The 25,162-nt window shown below is 36.9% G+C and overlaps 1 protein-coding gene across 6 annotated transcripts in view; it reads right to left on the bottom strand.

The window, feature by feature from the left end:
* Positions 1–25,162, bottom strand: part of LOC127791821 (pentatricopeptide repeat-containing protein At4g04790, mitochondrial) — a 53,165-nt gene that overhangs the window by 23,150 nt on the left and 4,853 nt on the right. Inside the window, exons 2-4 of one of the 6 annotated variants that reach the window (XM_052321935.1) lie at positions 23,080–23,357; positions 22,739–22,786; positions 14,461–15,096 (exon numbers count right to left, since the gene is read on the bottom strand). In XM_052321935.1, coding sequence (XP_052177895.1) covers positions 14,461–15,096; positions 22,739–22,786; positions 23,080–23,338 — 943 coding nt within the window. In that variant the 5' untranslated portion in view covers positions 23,339–23,357. Of the gene's footprint in view, positions 1–14,460; positions 15,097–22,738; positions 22,787–23,079; positions 23,415–25,162 lie in introns of those variants that run through there. The other 5 variants (XM_052321934.1, XM_052321937.1, XM_052321933.1 and 2 more) reach the window with 5 other exon arrangements.

Below are 25,162 nucleotides of genomic sequence, written 5' to 3'. Positions count from 1 at the left end.
AACGACAGTTCCCTTGGCAGTGATCAAGGAACTGAGGCCCCAAATCTTAAGGCGGCAATGAAGGCCATGGAAAACAAGATAGATTTCCAATTCCAAAGCCTAGAGCGGCGTTTCAAAGAGATGGCAGATTGCCTAAACACCTTAGCCCTAAGTGCCAACAGAGATCAAGAAAACGAGGCACTACATGCAAGGGATGAAGTTGCTTGTGCGCGCAATGGTTGTTTCAAAAAACATGGTCCTGCAAATCAACGAACGCAGCCTGCCTACGATGATGATATAGAATATGAATGCCTGGAGGAACTTGTGAGAGATTATCACAAGAATAATCAATACAATCGAGGTCACCAAAGAAACGTTACGAGGACAAAGATGAGTTCAAGTTGAAGGTAGATATTCCATACTTTAGTGGTAACCTAAATATCAAAGAATTCCTAAACTGGATTGCTGAAATTGACAGGTTCTTTGAATGTATGGAAATATCTTAAGATAGGAGAGTAAAGCAGGTGGCGTATCAATTAAAATGGGGTGCTTCCACCTGGTGGAATAGAGAGCAAAACCAAAGGGAAAGAAAGGGTAGACCTCCAATCTGAACCTGGTTTTCTTCCTCCTGATTATGATCAGATTTTGTTTCAGCAATATCAAAGACGCCAACAGGGACAGAAAACTGTTCGTGAATATACTGCTGAATTTATGAGGCTATCAGAGCAGAATGACTTAAGAGAGTGTGGGACAGCAGGTGGCTAGGTACCTGGAAGGTTTGAAGGCAACCATCAAAGACCGTATAGGGGTACAGGTGCTGCGAACTCTAGCCGAGGCCAAGCATATGGCGTTGAAGGCAGAGTTGATGCTGCAGGAAAAGGGCCAGACTGATTATTCACGTAAGATGTATGCTGATCAAGCAATAGCTGGTAAAGACAGTGCAGCAAAGTCCCGAGGAAATCAAGTCCGTGCTAACCGAAATACAGAGGATAAGGTTGCAAGTAAGCAGAAGGTCACAAAAGCGAAGGAGGCACAAAAAAGGGTTTAACCCCTATGTAAGACCTACATCAGGAAGATGACCAAAGTAGTATCATCATGGTCAATATGACCAAAGTAGTATATTGAGTATGACAATGACCATGATGATACCACTTTGAGCTATGTGCTCCGACAAACAATGCTGGAACCTAAGGCGGAAGATCCGAGCCAACGTCATCAATTGTTCCAAACCAAGTGTACCATCAAGGATCAGGTGTTTGATGTTTTCATTGATAGTGGCAATGAGAAGAACATTATATGGAGACGGATACCAGTAGAGAAACAACCTGCTCCTTATACCATTGAGTGGATTAAAGTAGCAGAGAAGGACCACATGACAGAACGTTGTAAGGTACCCTTTTCCATAGGCAAATATTGTGATGAAGTTTATTGTGAATATGGATGCTTGTCATATGTTGTTGGGTAGACCTTACTAGTATAATGCGAATGCTCACTAATCTGGGAGGAATAATGTGTATAGGTTTGAGAAGAAAACAACAACAACATATCCATTATTTATCCCACTATGCAGGATCAGCTACATAATTTTACACTTCCTTCTGTCTTTTGTCATATCTTCATTTAGTCTCATACATATCATATCAAACTTTAATATCTCTCCCAAAGCCTTTTTGGGTCTGTATCTACCTCTTTTTTTGACTAATTATTCTATTTCATCAACTCTCCTCATAGGAGCGTCTCTTGGTCTCCTTCTCACATGACCAAACCATCTTAGTCTAGTCTCTCTCATCTTCTCCTCGATTGACACTACTCCAACCTTATTACGAACAACCTCATTTCTAATTTTATCTTTTCTTGTATGGCCGCACATCCATCTTAGCATCCTCATCTCTGCTACACTAATTTTTTGTTCATGTTAGTATTTGACAACCCAACATTCTGAGTCATATAACAAGACCAGTGCTATAGTTGTCCTATAGAATTTTCCATTCAGTTTTAATGGAATTTTACCATCACATAATACCCCCGATGCATTTCTCCATTTTAGCCAACCAGCCTTAATTCTATACGTGACATCCTCGTGAATTTCTCCATCTTTTAGAATCACTAATCTCAAATATCAAAAATGGTCTTTTCTTTGTAAGATTTAGTCTTCCAATTTTATTATAATATCCTCCACTCTTGCATTCTTACTAAATTTACATTCCATATATTCTGTTTTCCTTCTACTTAATTTAAATCCCTTAGATTCTAAATTGTTTCTCCACAACTCAAGCTTAGTGTTCACTCCCTCTTTTGTTTCATCCACCAACACTATGTCATCTACAAATAGCATACATCATGGCACCTCTGTCTGAATGTGTTTAGTGAGTTCATCTATTACTAAAGCAAATAAGTATGGACAAAGTGTAGAACCTTGGTGCAGTCCCATTGTAATTTTAAACAGTTCAGTATCCCCTCCACATGTTATAACCCTTGTCTCTGCACCGTGATACATGTCTTTAAGGGCTTGTATATAGGCTATTCGGACTCCTTTCTTCTCTAAAATCCTCCATAATACTTCTCTAGGGACCCTATCATAGGCCTTTTCTAGATCTATAAACACCATATGCAGGTCCTTCAGCTGATCCCGATACCTTTCAATTAGGCGCCTCAGTAGTTATATAGCTTCCATTGTTGACCTACCAGGCATGAAACCAAACTAATTTTTCGAGACATTTGTTTCTTTTCTGAGCATCTACTCTATTACTCTCTCCCAAAGTTTCATGGTATGGCTCATTAACTTAATTCCTCTATAATTTTCACAGTTTTGAACATCTCCTTTGTTCTTATGTATAGAAACAAAGTACTCTTCCTCCACTCATCTGGCATCTTTTTTGATATAAGGATCGCATTAAATAATTTTGTTAGCCAAGAGATGCCCTCTTCTCCCATGCATTTCCATGTTTCTATTGGTATATTATCCGGTCCCACCGTCTTATGATTTTTCATCTTTTTTAATACTTGTCTTATTTCATTTGAACTTATCCGTCGATAAAATGTATAGCTCACGCTTCCTTCGGAGTTCCTAAGATGTACCAACCTAACTCTTGTGTCCTCACCATCATTGAATAATTTTATGAAATACTCCTTCCATCTCTCCTTAATCACTCCCTCATTCACTAATACATTTTGGTTTTCATCTTTTATGCATTTCACTTGGTTTAGATCCCTTGTTTTTTTTTTTCTCTTGCTTTAGCTAATTTATATATATCCATTTCTCCATCTTTTGTATCAAGTCATTTATATAGATTCTCATATGCTTTTGACCTTGCTTCACTAACAACTCTTTTTGCTGTCTTTTTTGCTTCTTTATAATTTTTTAGGTTTTCTTCATTGTTGCACTGATATACAGCCTTATAACAAGTTTTCTCATTTCTAATTTTCAATTGTACCTCTTCATTCCACCACCAAGACTCCTTAAGATTTGGGGCTCTATCATTTGTCTCTCCAAGCACTACCTTTGCCGTGCTTCTCAAGGCAGTAGTCATTTCCCTCCACATTTGGTTTGTTTGTCTTTCTCTATTCCATTCCCTTCTACCCCTTAATTTTTCTTTGAAGATTAATTGTTTCTTCCCTTTTAAATCCCACCACTTCATTCTTGGATTTTGTTTTATGTGATTTTTTCTCTTCCAATTTTTTACTTGGACTTCAAGTACCAAAAGTCTATGTTGAGTAGTCAAACACTCCCCTAGTGTCGCCTTACAATCCTACAACATAACCGATCCTCTTGTCTCATGAGGAAGTGATCTATTTGGGTGCTTGATGTGACATTTTTATATGTGATTAAGTGTTCGTCCCGTTTTTTGAATCTAGTATTGGTTATGATGAGCCCATATACCATAGCAAAATCTAGAATAGACTTACCCTCATTATTAATTTTCCCAAATCCATACCCTCCATGTACCTCTCTATAGTCGTTTTCGTCTCTACCCACATGACCATTTAAGTCACCTCCTATAATCACTTTCTCTCTTCTTGGTATCATTTGTATGAGTCCCTCTAAGTCCTCCTAGAATTTTGCTTTTATCTCCTCACCTAACCCCGCTTGTGGTGCATATATACTAAAGATATTCATAGTCATTCTTCATAAACCAACCTTTACCATAATAATCATATCCCCTATTCTCTTTACATCCACTACTTCGTCTACTAAGTTTTTATCCATAATAATCCTCACTCCATTTTTCGCTCGATCATTTCCTATGTACCATATTTTATATCCAATTTCTAATAAAGTTTTTACTTTTTTCCCCACCCATCTCGTCTCTTTAAGGCACATAATGTTAATCTTTCTCCTAATCATCACATCTACCACTTCCATAGATTTGCATGTTAATGTTCCTATGTTCCATGACCCAATCCTTAATCTATGATTTTGGTTTTGGCCTTGACTTTGAATTTGCTTTTGCTTTTTATTTTGATTTTGGTTTTGGACTAGCTTCTTTACCCACATCCGTCCAAGCACATCCGGGGACGCTTGCTCATTTGTCACTACATCCGGGCGTCGATGCAGCGGCCCTAGCTCACTTGACACTACAAGCGGGCAGTATAGCGCGTCGCTATGAAGGGTTACGCCCCAACAATTTTTCATAGTTTGTCTAGAGATGGAGGAAGCAATCAAAGAGTCCAAAGTGGTCCACATAGCAATTGTGAAACAGGTTTTGTTGAATGGAACATGGCAAAGACTAGTTGAGTACTCTAAATAAGTGAAAGCATTGTTGGAGGAGTTTAGAGAAGTAATGCCAAATGACCTACTGATGGAGTACCAATGATGCGAGATATTCAGCATCATGTTGATTTGATTCCTGGCACTAGTTTGCCAAACCTACCCCACTACCAAATGAGTCCAAAAGAGAGTGAGATTTTGAAGGGAAAAGTGGAAGTGCTATTGAGAAAGGGTCGAATTCAACAGAGCATGAGTCCTTGTGCAATTTCAGTATTGTTGACTCCAAAGAAAGATGGTAATTGGAGGATGTGTACAAATAGCCGAGCAATTAACAACATAAAAGTTGGGTACAAGTTCCCAATTCCAAGACTGGATGACATGTTGGATAGATTACATGGTGATAAATGGTTTTCAAAATTAGACTTTAGAAGTAGATACCATCAAATTCGAATTAGACCAAGAGATGAGTGGAAAATGGCCTTCTAGACGAAGGAGGGGTTGTATGAGTGGTTGGCGATGCCATTCAAATTGACTAATGCCTCAAGCATGTTCATGAGATTGATGAACCAGGTACTAAATCTTTTTATTGAAAAATTTATGGTTGTGTATTTTGATGATATCCTAATTTACAGTCAATCTGAGGAAGAGCACCTCTCCCACTTGAGGGAAGTACTAACGGTCTTCCAGGAGAATAAGTTATATGTGAACCTAAAGAAATGCAATTTCATGACAGATAAACTTATGTTCTTGGGCTTTATTTTCAATGTGTCATGTACCTAGGGTTTGGATGGGAAATCAAAAGCATCCCAAGTAATTAGGACCAAGAACAAAAGGGATTGGAGGGGGAATTGGATAGAATTAGGGGAGAAAGTAAACGAAACAGAGAAAGGGAGAGATTAGAGACAAATCAGAGGGAGTTCAGAGGGAATGTGAGAGAATTCATGAGAGGGAAAATTGAGAGAATTCAATATCATTTCACATAATGCCTTCCCATCCTCAATTGTGGCTTATATATAGCCTAATAGCCTCCCACATGCACCCATGTGCAATACAACAATAAGCAAAACTACATATAGCTAAGGACAAAGATCTATAACCGAAAAGGAAAAGAAAATTATAATTATTGTGTAATACATGTAAGCTAAAGATCTGAGCCATCCAATAATGGCCAACCCTGAAACTATTATTGAGGTGCGAAGTTTCCATGGGTTGGCAACCATCTATTGGCATTTTATACGTAACTTTAGTGGCATTGTTGCACCTATAATCGAGTGTTTGAAGAAGGGGAAATTCACAGGGAAGAGGAAGCTAATGCTAGTTTTGTTGTGATATAAGAAAAGTTGTGTATTGCCCTAGTATTGGTGTTGCCAGATTTTGACAAGTTGTATGAAGTGAAATGTGATGCCAGTGGAATAGGGATAAGGGCAGTCATGTCCCAAGAGAGGAGGCCCATAGCATACTTCAATGAGAAGTTGAGTGGAAGGCGAAAGTGGAGCACCAATGACAATGAATTCTATTCTATCATCCGAGCTTTAAAAACATGGGAGCATTATCTAGTTGGGGAAGAATTTGTTGTGTACTCGGATCATTAAGCTTTGAAGTATTTGAACAACCAGAAGATAATTAGCAATGATATGCATGCCAAGTGGTCTCAATTTTTGCAAAAATTTCCTTTTAAACTAAAGCACAATTCGAGAGTGCAGAACAAAGTGGCGCAGATGCTTTAAGGAGACGAGTAGACTTATTGATGACAATGAGCACAGAAGTTGTGGGTTTTAAACAACTGAAGGAGTTGTATGAGATAGATGAGGATTTCCAAGTTGTTTAGGGAAAGGGCAATAGCAACGAACGTGCAGATGATTTTCACATCCATGAGGGGTACTTGATGAAAGGAAATCAGCTTTGTATACCTCGTTCCTCTCTAAGAGACAAGTTGATTCAAGACTTACATGGAAGAGTTCTAGCTGGTCATCTTGGTTGTGATAAAACCATTGTTGCAGTTGGTGACCCTTTTTATTAGCCACAATTAAGGAGGGATGTAACTAGATTTGTGCAAAGGTGTTACATATGCTAAATTGCTAAGGGACAATCGCAGAATACAAGGTTATATATGCCTTTACCTATTCTTGAAGCTATTTGGGAAGATATATCGATGGATTTTGTGTTGGGTTTACCACGAACTCAATAAGGTATGGATTTTGTTTTTGTTGTTCTTGATGGGGTCTCAAAGATGGCTCATTTCATTCCTTGTAAGAAGACTACTGATGTGGATAGTATTGCTAAATTATTCTTCAAAGAAGTAGTTTGTTTACATGGAGTACCAAAGACCATCACTTCGGATAGAGACACCAAGTTCCTTAGCCATTTCTGGAGAAGTTTGAGGAAGATGTTCAATTCTTCATTGAATTTCAGCAGTACAACCCACCCTCAAACTGATGGGCAGACAAAAGCGGTGAAAAGAACTCTGGGCAACCTCATTTGAAATATCCATGCTAACAGGCCCAAACAATGGGATTTAGCATTGGCGCAAGTAGAATTTGCTTACAACAGTGTTGTTCATAGTGCTACAGGATGGTCGCCATTTTTAATCGTGTATCAAAAAACACTGCAACAATCTTTGGATCTAATCAAGCTACCAAAGGGTCTAGGAGTCAATGTAGCCACTCAGAATATGGTAGAACAATTGCAAACTGTGCAAGAAGATGTGAAGCAAAAGCTGCAACAAGCTAACTCCAAGTATAAACAAGTTGTTAATCGACATTGCAAAGAGAAGTTTGCAATCGGAGATGAAGTGTTGGTGTTTCCGTGAAAGGAGAGATTTCCAATAGGCACTTACAAGTTACAGCCCAAGATATATGGTCCTTACAAGATTTTGAAGAAGATCAATGACAATGCATATGTCGTGGATTTGCCAGACAAGATAGACATCCAAGACGTTCAACATTGCAGATCTTTATGCCTATCATTCCTCCGACGAACCCTTGTACCCTAGTGTTCATGATAACTCAAGGTCGAGTTTTTCTCAAGTGGAGGGGACTAATGTGGAACATCTTGCACGTGTCTATTTGGACCAATTAGACAAGACAAGCCAAAGCCAGTCTAAAAGAAGCCCGTTGAGCCCTTTTAATTTTAGGGTTTTCTATGTTTCCTACTTCAATTAGGATTTGACTTTTTGTTTTTCTTTTCCTGATTCAACTAGGATTTCCTTTTCCTGGAGAATTAAGGTTTAGGATTAGCCTATAAATATTCTTGTCCTAAGTTTAGAGAGCAACTTTTGAATAATATCATATTTCTTCTTCTAAATTTGGTTCTGTCCTCAATTTCAAAGTGAAGTTGGTTAAAATCGCTTCCTACACTACGTCAGAGGTAAATAAATATGATGTAAGAACAATAATAATCATGGCAAATAAAACATATATGATGATGGGAGTAAACAAGTAGAACTAACATCCCATCATTCAAACACATTGAACAATTAACATAATGGCAGAACAATCTCGCGCCAAAAAATATTCATGGTGGTGGAACAAACTCTCACCCTTTCATAACATAGTGGTGAAACAAACTCTCGCACATTCTTAACACAATAGCAAAACAAACTCTCGCCCATTTTTAACTCCATCATGCACCAATGGCTAACTATATAAACTGTAGTTAGCATACAATGTTCTAACTAGCTACTCCCAATGCCATCGATGCATGATCGTAATATTAGTTTGTTTTCCATGTTCAAACTACATAGTGCACATGTACGTTTATTGATGTCATATCTATTATCCTTTTATGTCTGCAATATAAATGTGAGGTCAAGATGGTTGTCTCACATGGAAATAAGATATGAACCCCTACTTCCCCATTTTTCTACAAATTTAAATAATCAATATGAGGTTGGCAATATAAATGGGTTGAATTAAATGAGTAGTAAATATTAAATGCAAGCATTTAACAAAAACATAATACAATTCCCCACTCACAATAGCATTGTAGGTCAAAACTTCTCCTTAATTGCCTCTTGCTTGAGGTGTCAAAATCACCTAAATAACATAATTAAAACACAGGAAATAAATAGGATAAAGTGAAATGACTAAAATACCACCGACGACCCTAAATGACTATCCAATTCAACCTACAAACCTCAAGGATGGAACAAGCGCAAAAAAATAAGGGCAAAATGAGTATAGGGTTGGATGTTGACGTCATGAATCATGATGATGTCACTACTGACGTTAGCACAGTGTTGCCGCAAGCAGTGGCATCATTGAGTTGGGTTAGGTGGTTTGGGTCTTGGGCCATGAGTTGGATTAAGCGGTTCTGAATCTTATGTCAAATTGGGTTTGGGCTTTGATTATTTTGTTAACCTGCTAATTATTGGGCTTCAATTAAAATGAGAGGATTGGGTTGAATTTAGATTTCTTGTTGGGCCTTAAGAAAAATAAGTTGAGCTTGTTAATTTAAGCTTAGCCCAATCTGAATTTTGCCAATTGTAATAGATACAAATTCAGGTTCAATCACTCAAGTTCATGGATCCAAACTGATCACACAAATTCAACCTATTTATATTTCCTTTGCTTTGTTCAAAGCCCCCCTCTAAGCATTTTTAGTGCCCCGTTTCTCTATTGCTCAACCCACCATTCAATAACATCCCCTCCTCTCTCTCTCTCTCTCTCTCTCTCTCTCTCTCTCTCTCTCTCTCTGGGCTAAAGGTCCACATCTTACCCTCTATCCATGCCTATTTTCTATTCAGTCTCACTCAATCCATCATTAGGTAGTGTAAGCTGGTAAGCTCTCTAGTTCTCCACTTTGAATGCCTCTCTTCTTTCTTCTTTCTCGTGCAACCCTAGCCGCAATATATTTATAGAAATAAGCTTTCTTAGAACTAGTGATGACTTGTCTAGCATAATTTAACATGCATAAAATATAGACAACCAAACTCCGCCTGGGAATGTTATCCACTGCCGGTCCCAAGCCCAGATAAAGGAGAAGGGTTGTGTTAGGTAGCCGACAGCCAACGTAAAACTTAGTCGGATCCAAAACATGAACTCTAGACAAATTATGGAAAAAACGTTTGGGCGTGGGCGTAACCCTTCATAGCGACGCGCTACACTGCCCGCGTGTAGTGTCAAGTGAGCTAGGGCCGCTGCATCGGCGCCCGGATGTAGTGACAAATGAGCAAGGGTTCCCGCATTTGCTTGGACGGATGTGGGTAAAGAAGTTAGTCCAACATCAAAATCAAAATCAAAACCAAAAACAAAATCAAATTCAAAGTCAAAGCCAAAAACAAAATCATAGATTAAGGATTGGGTCATGGAACATAGGAACATTAACAGGCAAAACTATGGAAGTGGTAGATGTGATGATTAGGAGAAAGATTAATATTATGTGCCTTCAAGAGACGAGATGGGTAGGGAAAAAAGCAAAAACTTTGTCAGAAAATGGATATAAAATATGGTACACAGGAAATGATCGAACAAAAAATGGAGTGGGGATCATTATGGATAAAAGCTTAGTAGATGAGGTAGTGGATGTAAAGAGAATAGGGGATAGGATTATTATGATGAAGGTTATTCTAGGAAGAATGACTATGAATATCTTTAGTACATATGCACCATAGGCAGGGTTAGGTGAGGAGATAAAAGCAAAATTCTTGGAGGACCTAAAGGGACTCATACAAATGATACCAAGAGGAAAGAAACTGATTATAGGAGGTGAATTAAATGGTCACGTGGGTAGAGACGGAAACGGCTATAGAGAGGTACATGGAGGGTATGGATTCGGGGAAATTAATAATGAGGGTAAGTCTATTCTAGATTTTGCAATGGCATATGAGCTCATCATAACCAATACTAGGTTCAAAAAATAGGACGAACACTTAATCACATATAAAAATGTCACATCAAGCACCCAAATAGATTACTTCCTCATGAGACAAGAAGACCGGGTATGTTGTAGGGATTGTAAGGTGATACCAGGAGAGTGTTTGACTACTCAACATAGACTTCTAGTACTTGACGTCCAAATAAGAAATTGGAAGAGAAAAAATCACATAAAACAAAATCCAAGAATCAGGTGGTGGCATTTAAAAGGGGAAAAACAACTAATCTTCAAAGAAAAATTAAGGGATAGAAGAGAATGGAATGGAGAAGGACAGACAAACCAAATGTGGAGAGAAATGGCTAATGCCCTGAGAAACACAGCAAAGGTAGTGCTTGGAGAGACAAATGGTAGAGCCCCTAACCTTAAGGAGTCTTGGTGGTGGAATGAAGAAGTGCAATTGAAAATTAAAAACAAGAAAAATTGCTATAAAGCTGTATATCAGTGCAACAATGAAGAAAATCAAAAAAATTATAAAGAATCAAAAAAGGCAGCAAAAAAAGCTGTTAGTGAAGCAAGGTCAAAAGCATACGAGAATCTATATAAACGACTTGATACAAAAGATAGAGAAAGGGATATATATAAATTAGCTAAAGCAAGAGAAAGAAAAACAAGGGATTTAAATCAAGTGAAATGCATAAAAGATGAAAATCAAAATGTATTAGTAAATGAGGGAGCGATTAAGGAGAGATGGAAGGAGTATTTCACAAAATTATTCAATGATGATGACGACACAAGAGTTAAGTTGGGACATCTTAGTAACTCCGAAGGGAACGTGAGCTATACATTTTATCGACGCATAAGTCCAAATAAATGAAATAAGGCAAGTATTAAAAAAGATGAAAAATCATAAGGCGGTGGGACCGAATAATATAACAATAGAAGCATGGAAATGCATGGGAGAAGAGGGTATCTCCTGGCTAACGAAATTATTTAACGCGATTCTTAAATCAAAAAAGATGCCAGATGAGTGGAGGAAGAGTACTTTGGTCCCTATATATAAGAACAAAGGAGATGTTCAAAACTGTGAAAATTACAGAGGAATTAAGTTAATGAGCCATACCATGAAACTCTGGGAGAGAGTAATAGAGCAGAGGCTCAGAAAAGAAACAGAGTTCTCAGAAAATCAGTTTGGTTTCATGCCCGGTAGGTCAACAATGGAAGCTATATACCTACTGAGGTGCCTAATGGAAAGGTATCGGGATCATCAGAAGGACCTACATATGGTGTTTATAGATCTAGAAAAGGCCTATGATAGGGTCCCTAGAGAAGTATTATGGAGGGTTTTAGAGAAGAAAGGAGTCCGAATAGCCTATATACAAGCCCTTAAGGACATGTATCATGGTGCAGAGACAAGGGTCAGAACATGCGGAGGGGATACTGAACCGTTTAAAATTACAATAGGATTGCATCAAGTTTCTGCACTAAGTCCATACTTATTTGCTTTAGTAATGGATGAACTCACTAAAGATATTCAGACAGATGTGCCATGGTGTATGCTATTTGCAGACGACATAGTGTTGGTGGATGAAACAAAAGAAGGAGTGAACACTAAGCTTGAGTTATGGAGAAACAATTTAGAATCTAAGGGATTTAAATTAAGCAGAAAGAAAACAGAATATATGGAATGTAAATTTAGTAAGAATACAAGAGTGGAGGATGTTATAATAAAAGGAAAATGCTATTGGTACACCTTTGTGTACACCTTGGGCTACACAAAGGGTATCAATGACAAAAATATCCCTCTGAGGCGCATAGAGGCGCGTGAGGCGCATGGAGAAGCGCAGGGTATTTTTGTCATTGATACACCTTGTGTAGCCCAAGATGTACAAAAATGATGTACATGTAGCATGACTCATAATAAAATTGGAAGACCAAATCTTACAAAGAAAATACCATTTTCGATATTTGGGATTAGTGATTCAAAAAGATGGAGAAATTCACGAGGATGTCACACATAAAATTAAGGCAGGTTGGCTAAAATGGAAAAATGCATCGAGGGTGTTATGTGATGATAAAATCCCATTAAAATTGAAAGGAAAATTCTATAGGACAGCTATAAGACCAGTTTTGTTGTACGGCTCAGAATGTTGGCCAGTCAAATACCAACATGAGCAAAAGACGAGTGTAGCGGAGATGAGGATGTTAAGATGGATGTGCGGCCATACAAGAAAAGATAAAATTAGAAATGAAGTTATTCGTAATAAGATAGGAGTAGTGCCAATAGAGGAGAAGATGAGAGAGACTAGACTAAGATGGTTTGGTCATGTGAGAAGGAGACCAAGAGACGCTCCTGTGAGGAGAGTTGATGAAATGGAACAATTAATCAAAAAAAGAGGTAGAGGCAGACCTAAGAAGACTTTGAGGGAGACATTAAAATTTGATATGAAGTGTATGGATCTCAATGAAGATATGACAAAAGATAGAAATACATAGAAATTTAGAATTCATGTAGCCGACCCCATATAGTGGGATAAAGGCTGGATATGTTGTTGTAAAATATAGACAACCATCATCATCAAGAAACAATTCAACACTTACCTGAGGTCTTAGCCATTATACTTGAATGGTACAAGATACAAAATGATCAACTTACATTTCCACTCTCAAACTACGTGATGCAACATGAGAGAAGAATCAGCAAAAACAAGTGTTTTCAAAAGCACTAAGCGCACTTAAGTGCAAAAGGCCTACAAAGCTTAAGTGCAAAGCAAAGCACGCACTTAAGCAAAGTGAAGTGTACATAAATAAAATAAAGAGTAAACTTTTATAAGCATAAAAAATATAAACTATTAAAAAACAATGATTAAAATGAAAACTAAATAAGAATGAGGCTGCAAGTCTAACAAAAGATGAGATTTAAGAATCTGAAGTCTTAATTTTTTTAAATCAGATGTTTTTAAGATCTGATAACAGCTTTTTTCAGGTCAATAATCCATAAAAACAGCCACACCATAACAAAAAATTTAAACAAGTGCAAACATTTATATTAAAAGGCACACTTCATAGTGTTTCACAGCTCAGCTAAAAGCGGAACTTCAACATGCCTTAATCATGCTCAGCTAAAGTCGCTGACTTTCACACACAAAAAGCTCAGAACATTCTGTACTTTGCACTTAAAGCATGCTTTTTAAAGCACTGGAAAAAACATGTGCAATAATTGGGCTAAAACAACATAAGATCAAATATGGAACAAAGATCTTATAATTAGGGTTTTACAAAACCTCAAAAAGTTGAATTAAAGTGAAACAAAATGTCTTAAAAGGTTATTTATGCTAGGGTTATAGCAATAATTCAGTCCTAGCCATTGATCACAAAGGAATCTTTCAAATCTTAGCCATCCATCTATTTTAAAAGTCACATGACTACACATAAGGCTGATATACCAAAAAAGTTTCTAAAACCTAATAACTTAAATATAAACCATAGCTAAACAAATAAAAACACTAATATTAAAGAATGTGCTCATGTAGCAGTATGAACTAAGAAGTACCAAATAGGAGTTAAATCAGTTTCAGAAGATTATTTTTGTCGTGGAATGTATGAACTAATCTTAAGAATGAATTCCCTTCTGCTAAATCCATGCTTATTTTCAGTTCAAAGTCAATAAAAACAAGCAATAACTTTATGAACCAAAGAAATAACAAAAGATAAGCAAATAAGATGGAAAGCAACATTATCATAATGCGAAAGAGACAATATGAAGCAAGAAGAAGTAGATTAAAAAAGTTATTCTCCAATTCCTTTTACTTTTTTAACAAATAGTTCATGATTATACACAACTCTATTCTAGCCAATAGCTTTGCTTGATAACTTTAATACAACATTGCAAAAATAAATAAATATCACAAGATTGCATTAAAAAGCTAAACTATAACATAGGTGCATGCCAAATTACAAACCTCTGAAGTTGTGTTGGTCATCATCATCATTAGATGCAATATAATCACAAAGCTCTTTTATTCTATCATCATTACCAGCTCTAATCCAAAGCAGCATCTCATAGTAAGCTAATCTTGATATTGAATCTGGATTCTCATTGCGGATAACTCCACAGAAAACTTGGAATTCTTCAACCATCTCCATGTCAATTAAAAACATAAGAAGTGGGCCATAAGTTTCTTCATCTAGCTGAAAGCCCTGTTCACACATTGACTTAAACAGTTGATATGCTTTGTATATCTGTTTTAGCAAAACTTCTTCATCATCAATCTTTCTGGCTTCGTCTATGCAAATCCCAATTAACGCGTTATATTCTTTGACCCCAGATTCTCGTCCCAATTTCCCCAAAACCTGAAGGGTAGTGCTTGCTCCCAGCTTTTCGGCACACAATCTGATTAACCGATCAAAACGACGAGTTTGGGTGTTTCTAAAAATCCACTTCTGCTTCCTACAACGCGATATTTCTTTCTGATGGATTGAGGTGTCTGTGGGAAGATTGCTTGAGAACCATGGTATTTCCAAATGACTTTCCATCCGTTGATCATTATTGACCATTGATGAATCTGGTGAGCAAGTTCGAACCAAGGATATGTCACCTGAAAATAAAGAGATGTGCACTAAAAACTGTTAAAAGGGAGTTTTAGGAAGAATAGAAAACTTGTATTCATCTCATGTAAGCTGCCACCTATATATACAAGAGACATCCTAATAATTCTCCTAAAAACTAGGAAAAGATTACAACCCTAATTAATAGGACTAGATTACAACATTATCTCTATATTTTACAGATTTACATATGAGATAAAAAAAAATAGTATAATCTTGACTTATCTTCAGCTTCTTATCCCCTTATCTCAACCCATTGCTTAATCATTTACTCGTTGACACTCCCCCTCAAGATTGAAAATAGATATCATCCATTCCAAGCTTGCTGGTCATCTTCTAAAATATGGCTGCATGCAATCTTTTAGTGAGAACATTTGCAAGCTGTTCACAAGATGATATATATGGAGTAGAAATTAAACCATTGTCAAGCTTTTCTTTAATAAAATGCCTATCTATTTCAATATGCTTGATTCTATCATGTTGGACTAAGTTGTGGGCAATGCTTATCGCCGACTTGTAGTCACAATAGTCTCATAGGTGTCACCAAGGCAATCTTCAAGTCATTTAGCAAAATTTTTAGCCAGAGCAACTCACAAACTCCTAGAGCCATAGATCTGAATTCTGCCTTTGCACTTGACCAGGCCACCACACTTTGTTTCTTACTGCTCCAAGTTACAAAATTGCCCCCTAGGAAAGTACAATAACCAGACGTAGATCTTCTGTCCACCACTGATCCTGCATAATCTATATCAGTATAAGCTTCAAGTGTCATTCCTTGTCCCTTTTAAACATAATTCTCTTTCCCGGTGTTCCTTTCAAGTAATGTAGGACTCTATAGACTGCCCTTAGGTGAGATTCTTTTGGGTTATGCATGAATTAGCTAACCACACCCACTGCATATGCAATATCTACCCAAGTGTGGACTAGGTAAATTACTTTTCCTACCAGCCTTTGGTAAGCCCCTGTATCCACCTCTTTATCCCCTAGAACTTCCCCTAACTTGTGGTTGGGGTCAATTAGAGTTTCAGCAGCCTTACACCCTAGCAATCTGGTTTCTATTAGCAAGTCCACAACATACTTTTGTTGAGAGATAAAGATGCCTTTTTGTGAGTGTGCAACTTTTGTGCCCAGGAAATACTTTAATCGTCCCAATTCCTTAATTTCAAACTCCTTGATTAGGCATTCTTTGAGTTTAGTCATACCTTCTTCATCATTTCCGGTCACAACAATATCATCCACATATACAAGTAATACCGTTACTCCCCCTGTGGCTAAGTAATGAATGAAGAGGGTATGGTCTCATTGACTTTGTTTATACCCTTAAGTGAGCATCACGTGAGCAAATCGGTCAAACCAAGCCCTCCAGGATTGTTTAAGGCCATATAAGGCCTTCTTCAATCGACACACGAACTGCCCTCGAGTTGTGCGATTATAACCAGGTGGTAAGTCCATGTAAACTTCCTCTTCCAGGTCCCCATGTAAGAAGGCATTTTTTACATCATATTGAAGTAATGGTCAGCCTAAGGTAGCAGCTAGAGACAAGAGAATCCGGACTGTATTTAGCTTTGCAACAGGAGCAAAAGTGTCTAGGTAGTCAATGCCATAGACTTGAGTGTATCCCTTGGCCACTAGCCTTGCCTTATATCGATTTAAGTGTTCAAGCATTTGTTCTAGATTAGGGCTTATAATGTAAGGGGTATTTTTATGTACTATTTCTGTTGTTATGTTTCTAGAAAGATTTTATTATTTTTCTAGGGCTGACTGAGTTGGTTGTAACTGCCAGTTTTGGGCAGTCGGTCACATAGTTCTAAAAGGCGCGAGGCGCAAAGGGTCCTGGAGCCTGCGGCGCGAGACGCACAAGACGAGGTGCGCCTTTGCGAAGCGAGGCACATCTTTTAGAAAAAAAACTCAAAATCTTGTAAAATCATAAAAAACTATCAAATTATCAATAATAACACATGCATATCATTAATGTTTCATTATTTTCAAATTCTAAACTAACAACATCAAAGTTAATTCATTCATCATGCAGTTTCTAAACTAGAAATATCATTAAAGTTCAAACTTAAAGTCTCAAACTCGAACAAGTACCAATCATCGTGCAAAGTTCTAAACAAACATATAAATACTACAAGTCCACAATCAATAAAGAAGTTTTAATCATCATCATCATCATACCTTTCACCAAATTGAAAATCATCATCTTACAGTGCCATATTTTGCTCGTCCCTAATTCCCTGTTATTTTTCTTCTTTTGCATGTACTCTCCAATCTCTTGTTTTATTGATGGAGGACATTTTTGAATAGCTTTAGTATTCTCCACAATCAATAAACACTACAAGTCCACAATCAAGAAAATGCTTTCATTTTGAAAAATGCTATTTTTCTAGGTCTGGAAGATTAGAGCATTTTTTCTAAGTCTGGAAGATTAGGGCATTATAAGGAGACATATAAGAAAATGTTTTCATTTTGAAAAACTATCTCCCAATATTTTGATAGCTAATATTCATTGTTGTTAAAATTATTTTTAATGAATTTTTCAAGAAATAGTAGGTATGTATTTTGAGGGTGGTAAAATCGCTAAATCTTGAGTTTGTACTAAAATCAAAATTCTATTTTCTTATTGTTATGGATTTTGATTTTTTAGATATTTTTATTGAATCCAAATTGGGGGTATTTACATTTATGTATTAAAGTAAATGGAAGGTAAAATATAAATAAAAGAAAATGTGGACATTTACTTAAACTAAAGAAATGTAAATAAGCAGTGATGTATACATGCTGAAACTGAGAAAAGTGGATGCTGGAGAGGAGAGGAAGAAAGGATGCAGGCAAGGGTTTCATGAGGCGCGCCTCTCGCCTCACCTTGCAAGGCGAGGGCCTTGCTGAAACCTCCTCACCTTAGCCCAGGCGCCCAAACTGGCGCCTTTAAGAGTGCTGCGCCTAGGCGCACCTTTAATAACTATGGTCGGTCAGAAGGCTTTTCCGCCCTCTATTGCTTATATATAGAGGCCAAAGAGAAGGCTTTAGATATGCTTTCTTTCATGGGTTAGTAAACTGTCTTGAGGTAAGATTGAGCAGTGAGGAAGAGTGTATATCTTTCTTGTATCAACTCTATATAGTTTTCAGGTTTATGGGCTAGGTGAGAGTTGAGTTTGAGTGCTTTGTAATCTTGTATTATCATTCAAGATAGTGGAGAAAGTAGGGGTGAAAGCCAAGCTGGATGTAGGTCTTTCATTGAGACCAAACCAGGGTAAATTCTTGTGTGTTGTGCAGTTCTTGATTGTTTTCGAGTTGCTGTTCTTTTGCGATCTAGAGAGAGATTTCGTTTGAGTGTTTGAGTGATCATATAAAGGGTGAGATCTAGGTTAACACTAAAGTCCCATCAGATTTGTACTTAATGGTGTACACCCACTTGCATCCTACCAGTTGTTTTCCTTTTGGTAATTGAACTAGCTCCCATGTTTTATTTTTTTCCAAGGCTGCCATCTCGACTTCCATCCCTTACAGTTTCGGGAGAATGGTGGGGAAGGGGAATGGTATGAAGGCTGGTTAGGAAGGTTTTGTGGGAGGTAGATAGTTTGGAATAGGAGAGGACCAGGTGCAAAGGGTGTTGGGTGCAGGTCTCGATTCCCTTTCTAAGGACGATAGGCCATTCAAGGTCACTAGGGGAAAATGCCGGGTCACTCTTAGCTTCAATGGGTTCTGTCATAGATGTAGAAGAATCAAAAAAAGGTGTACCTGCTAGACTGGCAAGAGGTCTGGCAATGCTGGCAGGTTTAGGAGAGGAATTGGACCCCTGGTCGTGCATAGGGCTAGGAGCCAGTATCTGCTGCCTGGAGTAGACCTTGAGGGGAGGAATACTTGGGTGGGTCTCCTCTGGAATCTTGTCTGATGCAATCTGTGTGGGAACCAGATCCAAAGGAGGTGTAGAATAAAGTGAAAATTCTAGATTAGGGAGACACACAGATGGCTCCCTATCAGAAACGATTTGGTGATCAGAAGATTGATCAAAATAAGGAGAATTTTCCACAAAGGTGACATCAGCTGAGACTAAGAATTTCTTGGAATGAGGGTGATAACACCTATAGCCTTTTTGAGTGGAGAAATAACCCACAAAGATGCACCTAAGAGCTCTATGGTCTAGTTTGCATCTATGAGGATTATGAACATGCACAAAAGAGACACACCCAAAAATCTTTGGTTTCCAATCACCAGAGATGTGAGTTTCAGGAAAATATGTGTTTAAGAGTTGAATAGGGCTATAGGACCCAAGATTTTGTGAAGGCAGTCTATTAATGAGAGTAGTGGCAGTCAAAACAGCTTCTCCCCAATAATTTTTTGGAACATTATGGTGGAAAAATAGTGCCCTAGTCACAGCCACCACTCCATTTTGTTTAGGGGTATATGGACAAGATGATTCATGGATAATCCCATTTTGTTGACAAAATTGTGTGAGGGAATGGTTGAAAAAATCTTTGGCATTATCAGATCTTAGCCTCTTAATTGGCACTCCAAATTGAGTACTAATCATATTATAGAAGTTAGGAAAAATAGTGCTTACTTCAAATTTATTTTTCATAAGAAACAACCACATTACCCTAGTGCAATCATCTACAAATGTTATGAACCATCGTGCCCCAAAAATATTGGGAACAAGTGCAGGGCCCCAAACATCACTATGAATAAGAGTTGAATGGAAGAGAGGTTCTTTCATTAGATGAAGAATAAGTTACCCTTTTGCATTTAGCAAATTCGCAAATAGAGCAATGAAAATCTCTAATATCAACACTCCTAAATAAAGCCATAAACATGACTCTAAGGGTAAAAAATGAAGGATAACCAAGACGATGGTGATGTAACCAAATCTAGTTTTTATTGGATTGCACCAAACAAGACACAAGATTCACCTTGCCCTTGTTTTCCTACCCACTTGATCCATCAAGGTAGTATAGGCCAACCCTAGCTTTAGCAAGCCCAATCATCTTCTTCGACTCCTGTTCCTGAATTTTACAAAAGGTGGAGGAGAAGTTAGCACTGCAATTATTGTCTAAGACCAGTTTTTGAATGGAAATAAGGTTGGTGAATAGTTTAGGGACATGGAGAACATCCTTAAGAGTAAGATGTTTATTAAGAATAATGTCTCCTTGGCCAGCAACAATGGTTAAGGACCCATCGGCCAAAGTTATCTTTCTAAAACTTGAACAAGGACTATAGGTAATGAAATAATGGGGTAAAGGGATCATATGATCCGTTGCCCCAGAATTAAGGATCCAAGATTTAGATTGAGTTATTCCCGAAGCATGTAGGGTAAGAGAATGAGAGCAAGAGAACATGTACCTTTTTCTTTCTTGTCAAGGGAGCTTAGAAAATTCCTTAACTTCTCAATTTTTACTCGGTTAAACTCCAAACCATCTCCTTGTTCCTTGTGTTCTGTTAGTTTCTGCTCTCCTTGTTGTTGGTTGCTGGCCATATAGGCTTGATTTTGGCCTCCCAGTTGTCCTCTTTTAGATGGTTTCCCATGTAGCTTCCAACATCTCTTTATGGTATGCCTCGATTTTTTGCAAAAAGTACACCATAAAGAGTCTCGAGGATCTTTATCGCCTGTAGTCTTATCCTCGGCAACCTTCTTTTCTTCTTTTGGACCCCGGTTAGGACCCTTCAATGCCACTAATGCTGATCTTTCCATAGGGACAGTGTACAGCATTACTCCTCTTCACCCTTCTTCAGCCTAAATTAGAGAGATTACCTCATTTAGGGAAGGTAACTCCTCCTTACCCAAGTATTTGAACCCTTACTGCATCAAACTCCATATTAAGACCAGCCAAGAAATCGTAGGTTCTCTCTTTCTCCACAAATCTTTTATATAAGGCTGCATCTTCAGTGTATTTCATCTTTAGCCATTGATAATGGTCCAATTCTTGCCATAGAGTTTGCAACACATTAGAGTATTTAGTGATAGATCTTACCCCTTGTTTAGTTGCTGCAATCTTAGTCCAAACCTCATAAATTTGTGTTGCATCTTTCACCTTAGAATAGGTGAGGTTGACAGCCTCCCAAATATCTTTAGCGGTTGTTAAGAACATCACAGTGTCACTTATCTCCGGTACCATTGAATTCCACAGCCAAGACATCACTAAGAAATCCTCCTCATCCCATGCAACAAACATGGGATCTCCTTCCTTGGGACCGATTCCTAAGAGGTGGCTTATCTTCCCTTTTCCCTTGAGAAAGGTTCAGATAAGTTGAGACCACTTTAGGTAGTTTCTTCCGTTCAATCGGTAGGCCGCCTAGAGATTTTGTAATTCTCCCCCACTGCTTGTATTGTTGGTTCCAAAGAATGGAACTTCTGAAGAGCTACTCATCTGCTTCTAGTATAGGATTGTTGTTGGAGACGATAGACATGTTAGGAAGATTTTGGAAACACTTATCGGGTAAAGAAAGAAGGCCAAAACTGGTTGCAATCGTTCAGAAAGAAAAAACGGAACAGAAAGAAGGTTGGAATGGCATGGACCGCTGGAGCAGAAAAAAAAAAAAAAACGGCAATGAAGGTTGAGAAAAAAGCCCTATAGATGGCTGGCTCTGATACCATGTTAAAAGAGAGTTTTAGGAAGAATAGAAAACTTGTATTCATCTCATGTATGCTGCCACCTATATATACAAGAGACATCCTAATAATTCTCCTAAAAACTAGGAAAATATTACAACCCTAATTAATAGGACTAGAATACAACATTATCTCTATATTTTACAGATTTACATATGAGATAAAAAATAGTATAATCTTGACTTATCTTCAGCTTCTTATCCCCTTATCTCAACCCATTGCTTTCTCCTTTACTCGTTGACAAAAACGTCAAAAGAAACAAGATGACAAGGATTCTAAAGACCTTAAAGCTCCACATAAGAAGGAGACGGATACTGGAACAAGATGCACAGATCAATGTGTATCCTCACGCACATGATACCATGTACATCATATTAGAAAATATACTTCTCAAAAAAGAAAAGTGCCATACCAGCAAGTTCTATGACCGTGGAAATACTTACTGGACACCAAATTATGATTATTTGCCCAGTTGGCCTATAACATAAGAGTAATATGTACGGAAAAGGCAATAAAAATGTCACCATTCCAAACACAAATTTTTGCCAGTTTTCCAAATTTAATGAGGAAACTCAAGAAATTAAGCTACAAAACATTCACGTCTTGGTATAGACTAGAAAAGCTGGTGTCAAGCGGACATAAACAAACTTCCTCTCGCAGTGAGATGGTCCGCTATTGTTCCGGCCCTAACAAAACGTATAGTATACCCAACTAAAGTATTCAGCCCCCCCGTTTTTTTTAAGTAATCAGCCATCAGAATATTACTCCCATAAAAACTCTCTTTTTCAATGAACGTATTACTCCTAATGTATTGCACGCCTAAATCCTGTGTCTCCTTCGAGCAAAACACATACCAGGTAATATCCAACATATTTCCTTTGACAGTCCGTTAGTTGGGTTGTTTGCACAAAATAGTAAAGCCATATGAAATGAGAACAAAGAAGAAAAAAGGGGGGGAAAGAAAAACTTCCGAATAGAAGTAACAGTAAATTCTGCGTATCCTTTCTGAAAAGAAAAGCACATACCACATAATATTGAAGATATTTCTTTTGTCAGTTCCTTTTCTGGATTGTCTGCACAAGATAGCAAACTCTTATCTTATGAAATGAGAACAAGGGAAAAAAAAACATACGAGCAAAAAACTTTCCTGAGCATGTAGCAAAAAGAAAAATTAGAATGGAAGTTGCTCAACATTTGTAAGAGCATGTAGCAAAAGAAACATAAACTAAATTCTAATAATGAAAATATTTCGAGCCGAGCCGACCACAACATTCCAAATTAGATCATCATTTATTGTTCGTTCCATTCTCTCGGCAACCAAAAAGGAATCACAAACGTTAAAACTAAAAGGCAAACGAATTTTCACCGGAAGGGGGCGCTCCGTCTAACTTGGAGGTGTCGATGCAAACTGCTTCGGAATCAGGCATGCGTTTAGAGCGCGAAAACGCTTTCAGTGATTCAATGACGCGGTCGGATGAAGCGAAGGCGGAAGAAGAGGGATCGAGCGAAGGAATGATTCGTTTTAGGTTTACTTCCTTGGAAGACTCCTTGGAAACGGATTTGACGGTTTTCTCTGCGGCCAATCGGAACAGTGAACTCAGACTCTTGACCTTTGAGGCCGGCATTTAGAACATCTCTCTCTCTCTCTCTCTCTCTCTCGATGTTTGCCAGGTGCAAGAGAAATGCCTTCTCTGCGAGTGAAGGTTTGGTTGGGACTTCGGCGGTGGCAATATATATTTATATATATATATATATAACTCGGTATCAGCATAAAAACGCTCTTTTATTATATTATAAATATTTTTTATTTTTATTTTTATTTTATTTTTATTTTTATTTTTTATATTAAAAATAAATAATATTATTCTTATCCTTACTTAAATATTAATAACAGTAATATGACAGATATAAACTCTATAATTACCCGTGAATGATGAAATGGTGCCTAATAAATTTTATTTTTTATATTTTAAATATATATATAATGTCAATTATACCATTCACATGGCCTCCCACACCATACTTGTTCTTATCGAAAATTATGTCTCCTTCAACTAGTCTTTATTCTTCTATCTATTTGATTAGGTATTTTATTTATTTATTAATAAATTTTAATTTTATTTATTTTATCTTATTTGTAATTTGCACTATTATAAAAATATAATATTTATTTTATAATTTAATAATAAATATTATTGTATTAATTTTTAATAATATTTAATATAATCTTAAATCAATTTACTAATATTTTTAAATACAATTATTTAACAAAATTGTTTAAAATAATTTCATAATAATAAATTTAATATTTTAATATGTTAAAAATAAAATTTCAACAACGATCGTATACAAAGTAATAAAATATATAAATCGATAATTAAATATACATACACAAAATTAATAATTAAATACATCAAAAAATTAAATACATACATACACAAAATCAATAATCAAACACACAAATCAATAACCAAATACATAAATATACAATACCATTCATCGAATACACAAATCAATAAAAAAAAATTCTAGAATCAAATACACAAACATTATCATTCAAAGTAATTGTTGCCATGTCTACTGGTCGTCGTTGTCGCATCTACTAATTGTCGTTGCAACTTCTGCTTATCTTCTGTCACTAAATGATGGTTTTATCGATAGTCATTTTTCTCTTTCGATCGTCGTTTCCGACTAGTTAGACACTTGGACCTCCTTCTCAAAATTTGCTGCAACCACAGGCCTATTTTTATGGCAAATTAGTTTGCATTAGCATTGAGATGGTCATTACGAGAGAGAGAGAGATGGCGAGGATGGACAAAATGGATTGTCAAATCTAGCGATGGGATGTAGTGATAATGAGCAACATTGGACATCTCCAAACTGACTTACCACCCTAAAAATTTAACTTAGCGAGGGTTTTGGCGAAGTGTTGGAGACAACCTAACAAATTAACCTTTTTTTGTGAATATATAAAAGGGTAAATTATGCGTGTTTGACAAAATTTCAAAAATTACTCTTTGCGGGTATGTAAATGGTAAAAGTTACTATGACTACTACTATTTTAGTCAAATCTATATTTTTACAGTGCACATTTATTTTGTTTGCAGTCAAACTTTTTGTTATTTTGACTATATCTTCTGAACTTGATTTTCTACTCAATTTAACTTTTGTACTTTAATCTCTCTCTTTTTTGTGTGGCAATTTAAAATTTTTATTATTCAAGACACATTCATGAACCTATATTTTCGAGTCAACTTAACTTCAATACTTTCATGTGTAAAAAAAAAAAGTAAAATAAGATAACAAAGTATACTTTAACCCAAAAATGAATGTTCAGGTGTATGATCGAAATAGTGAAATGTCCGATTTGCCATGCGAAATAAATATCAAAATTTAAGAGTTAAATCGACTGAAAAATACAGGATATAATTAAAATAACAAAAATTTTA

Source organism: Diospyros lotus, chromosome 15, assembly GCF_014633365.1.
Source record: "Diospyros lotus cultivar Yz01 chromosome 15, ASM1463336v1, whole genome shotgun sequence".
Lineage (NCBI taxonomy): Eukaryota > Viridiplantae > Streptophyta > Magnoliopsida > Ericales > Ebenaceae > Diospyros > Diospyros lotus.
Note: the sequence above shows the minus strand (reverse complement) of the source record. Positions and strands in the feature narration are given on the sequence as shown.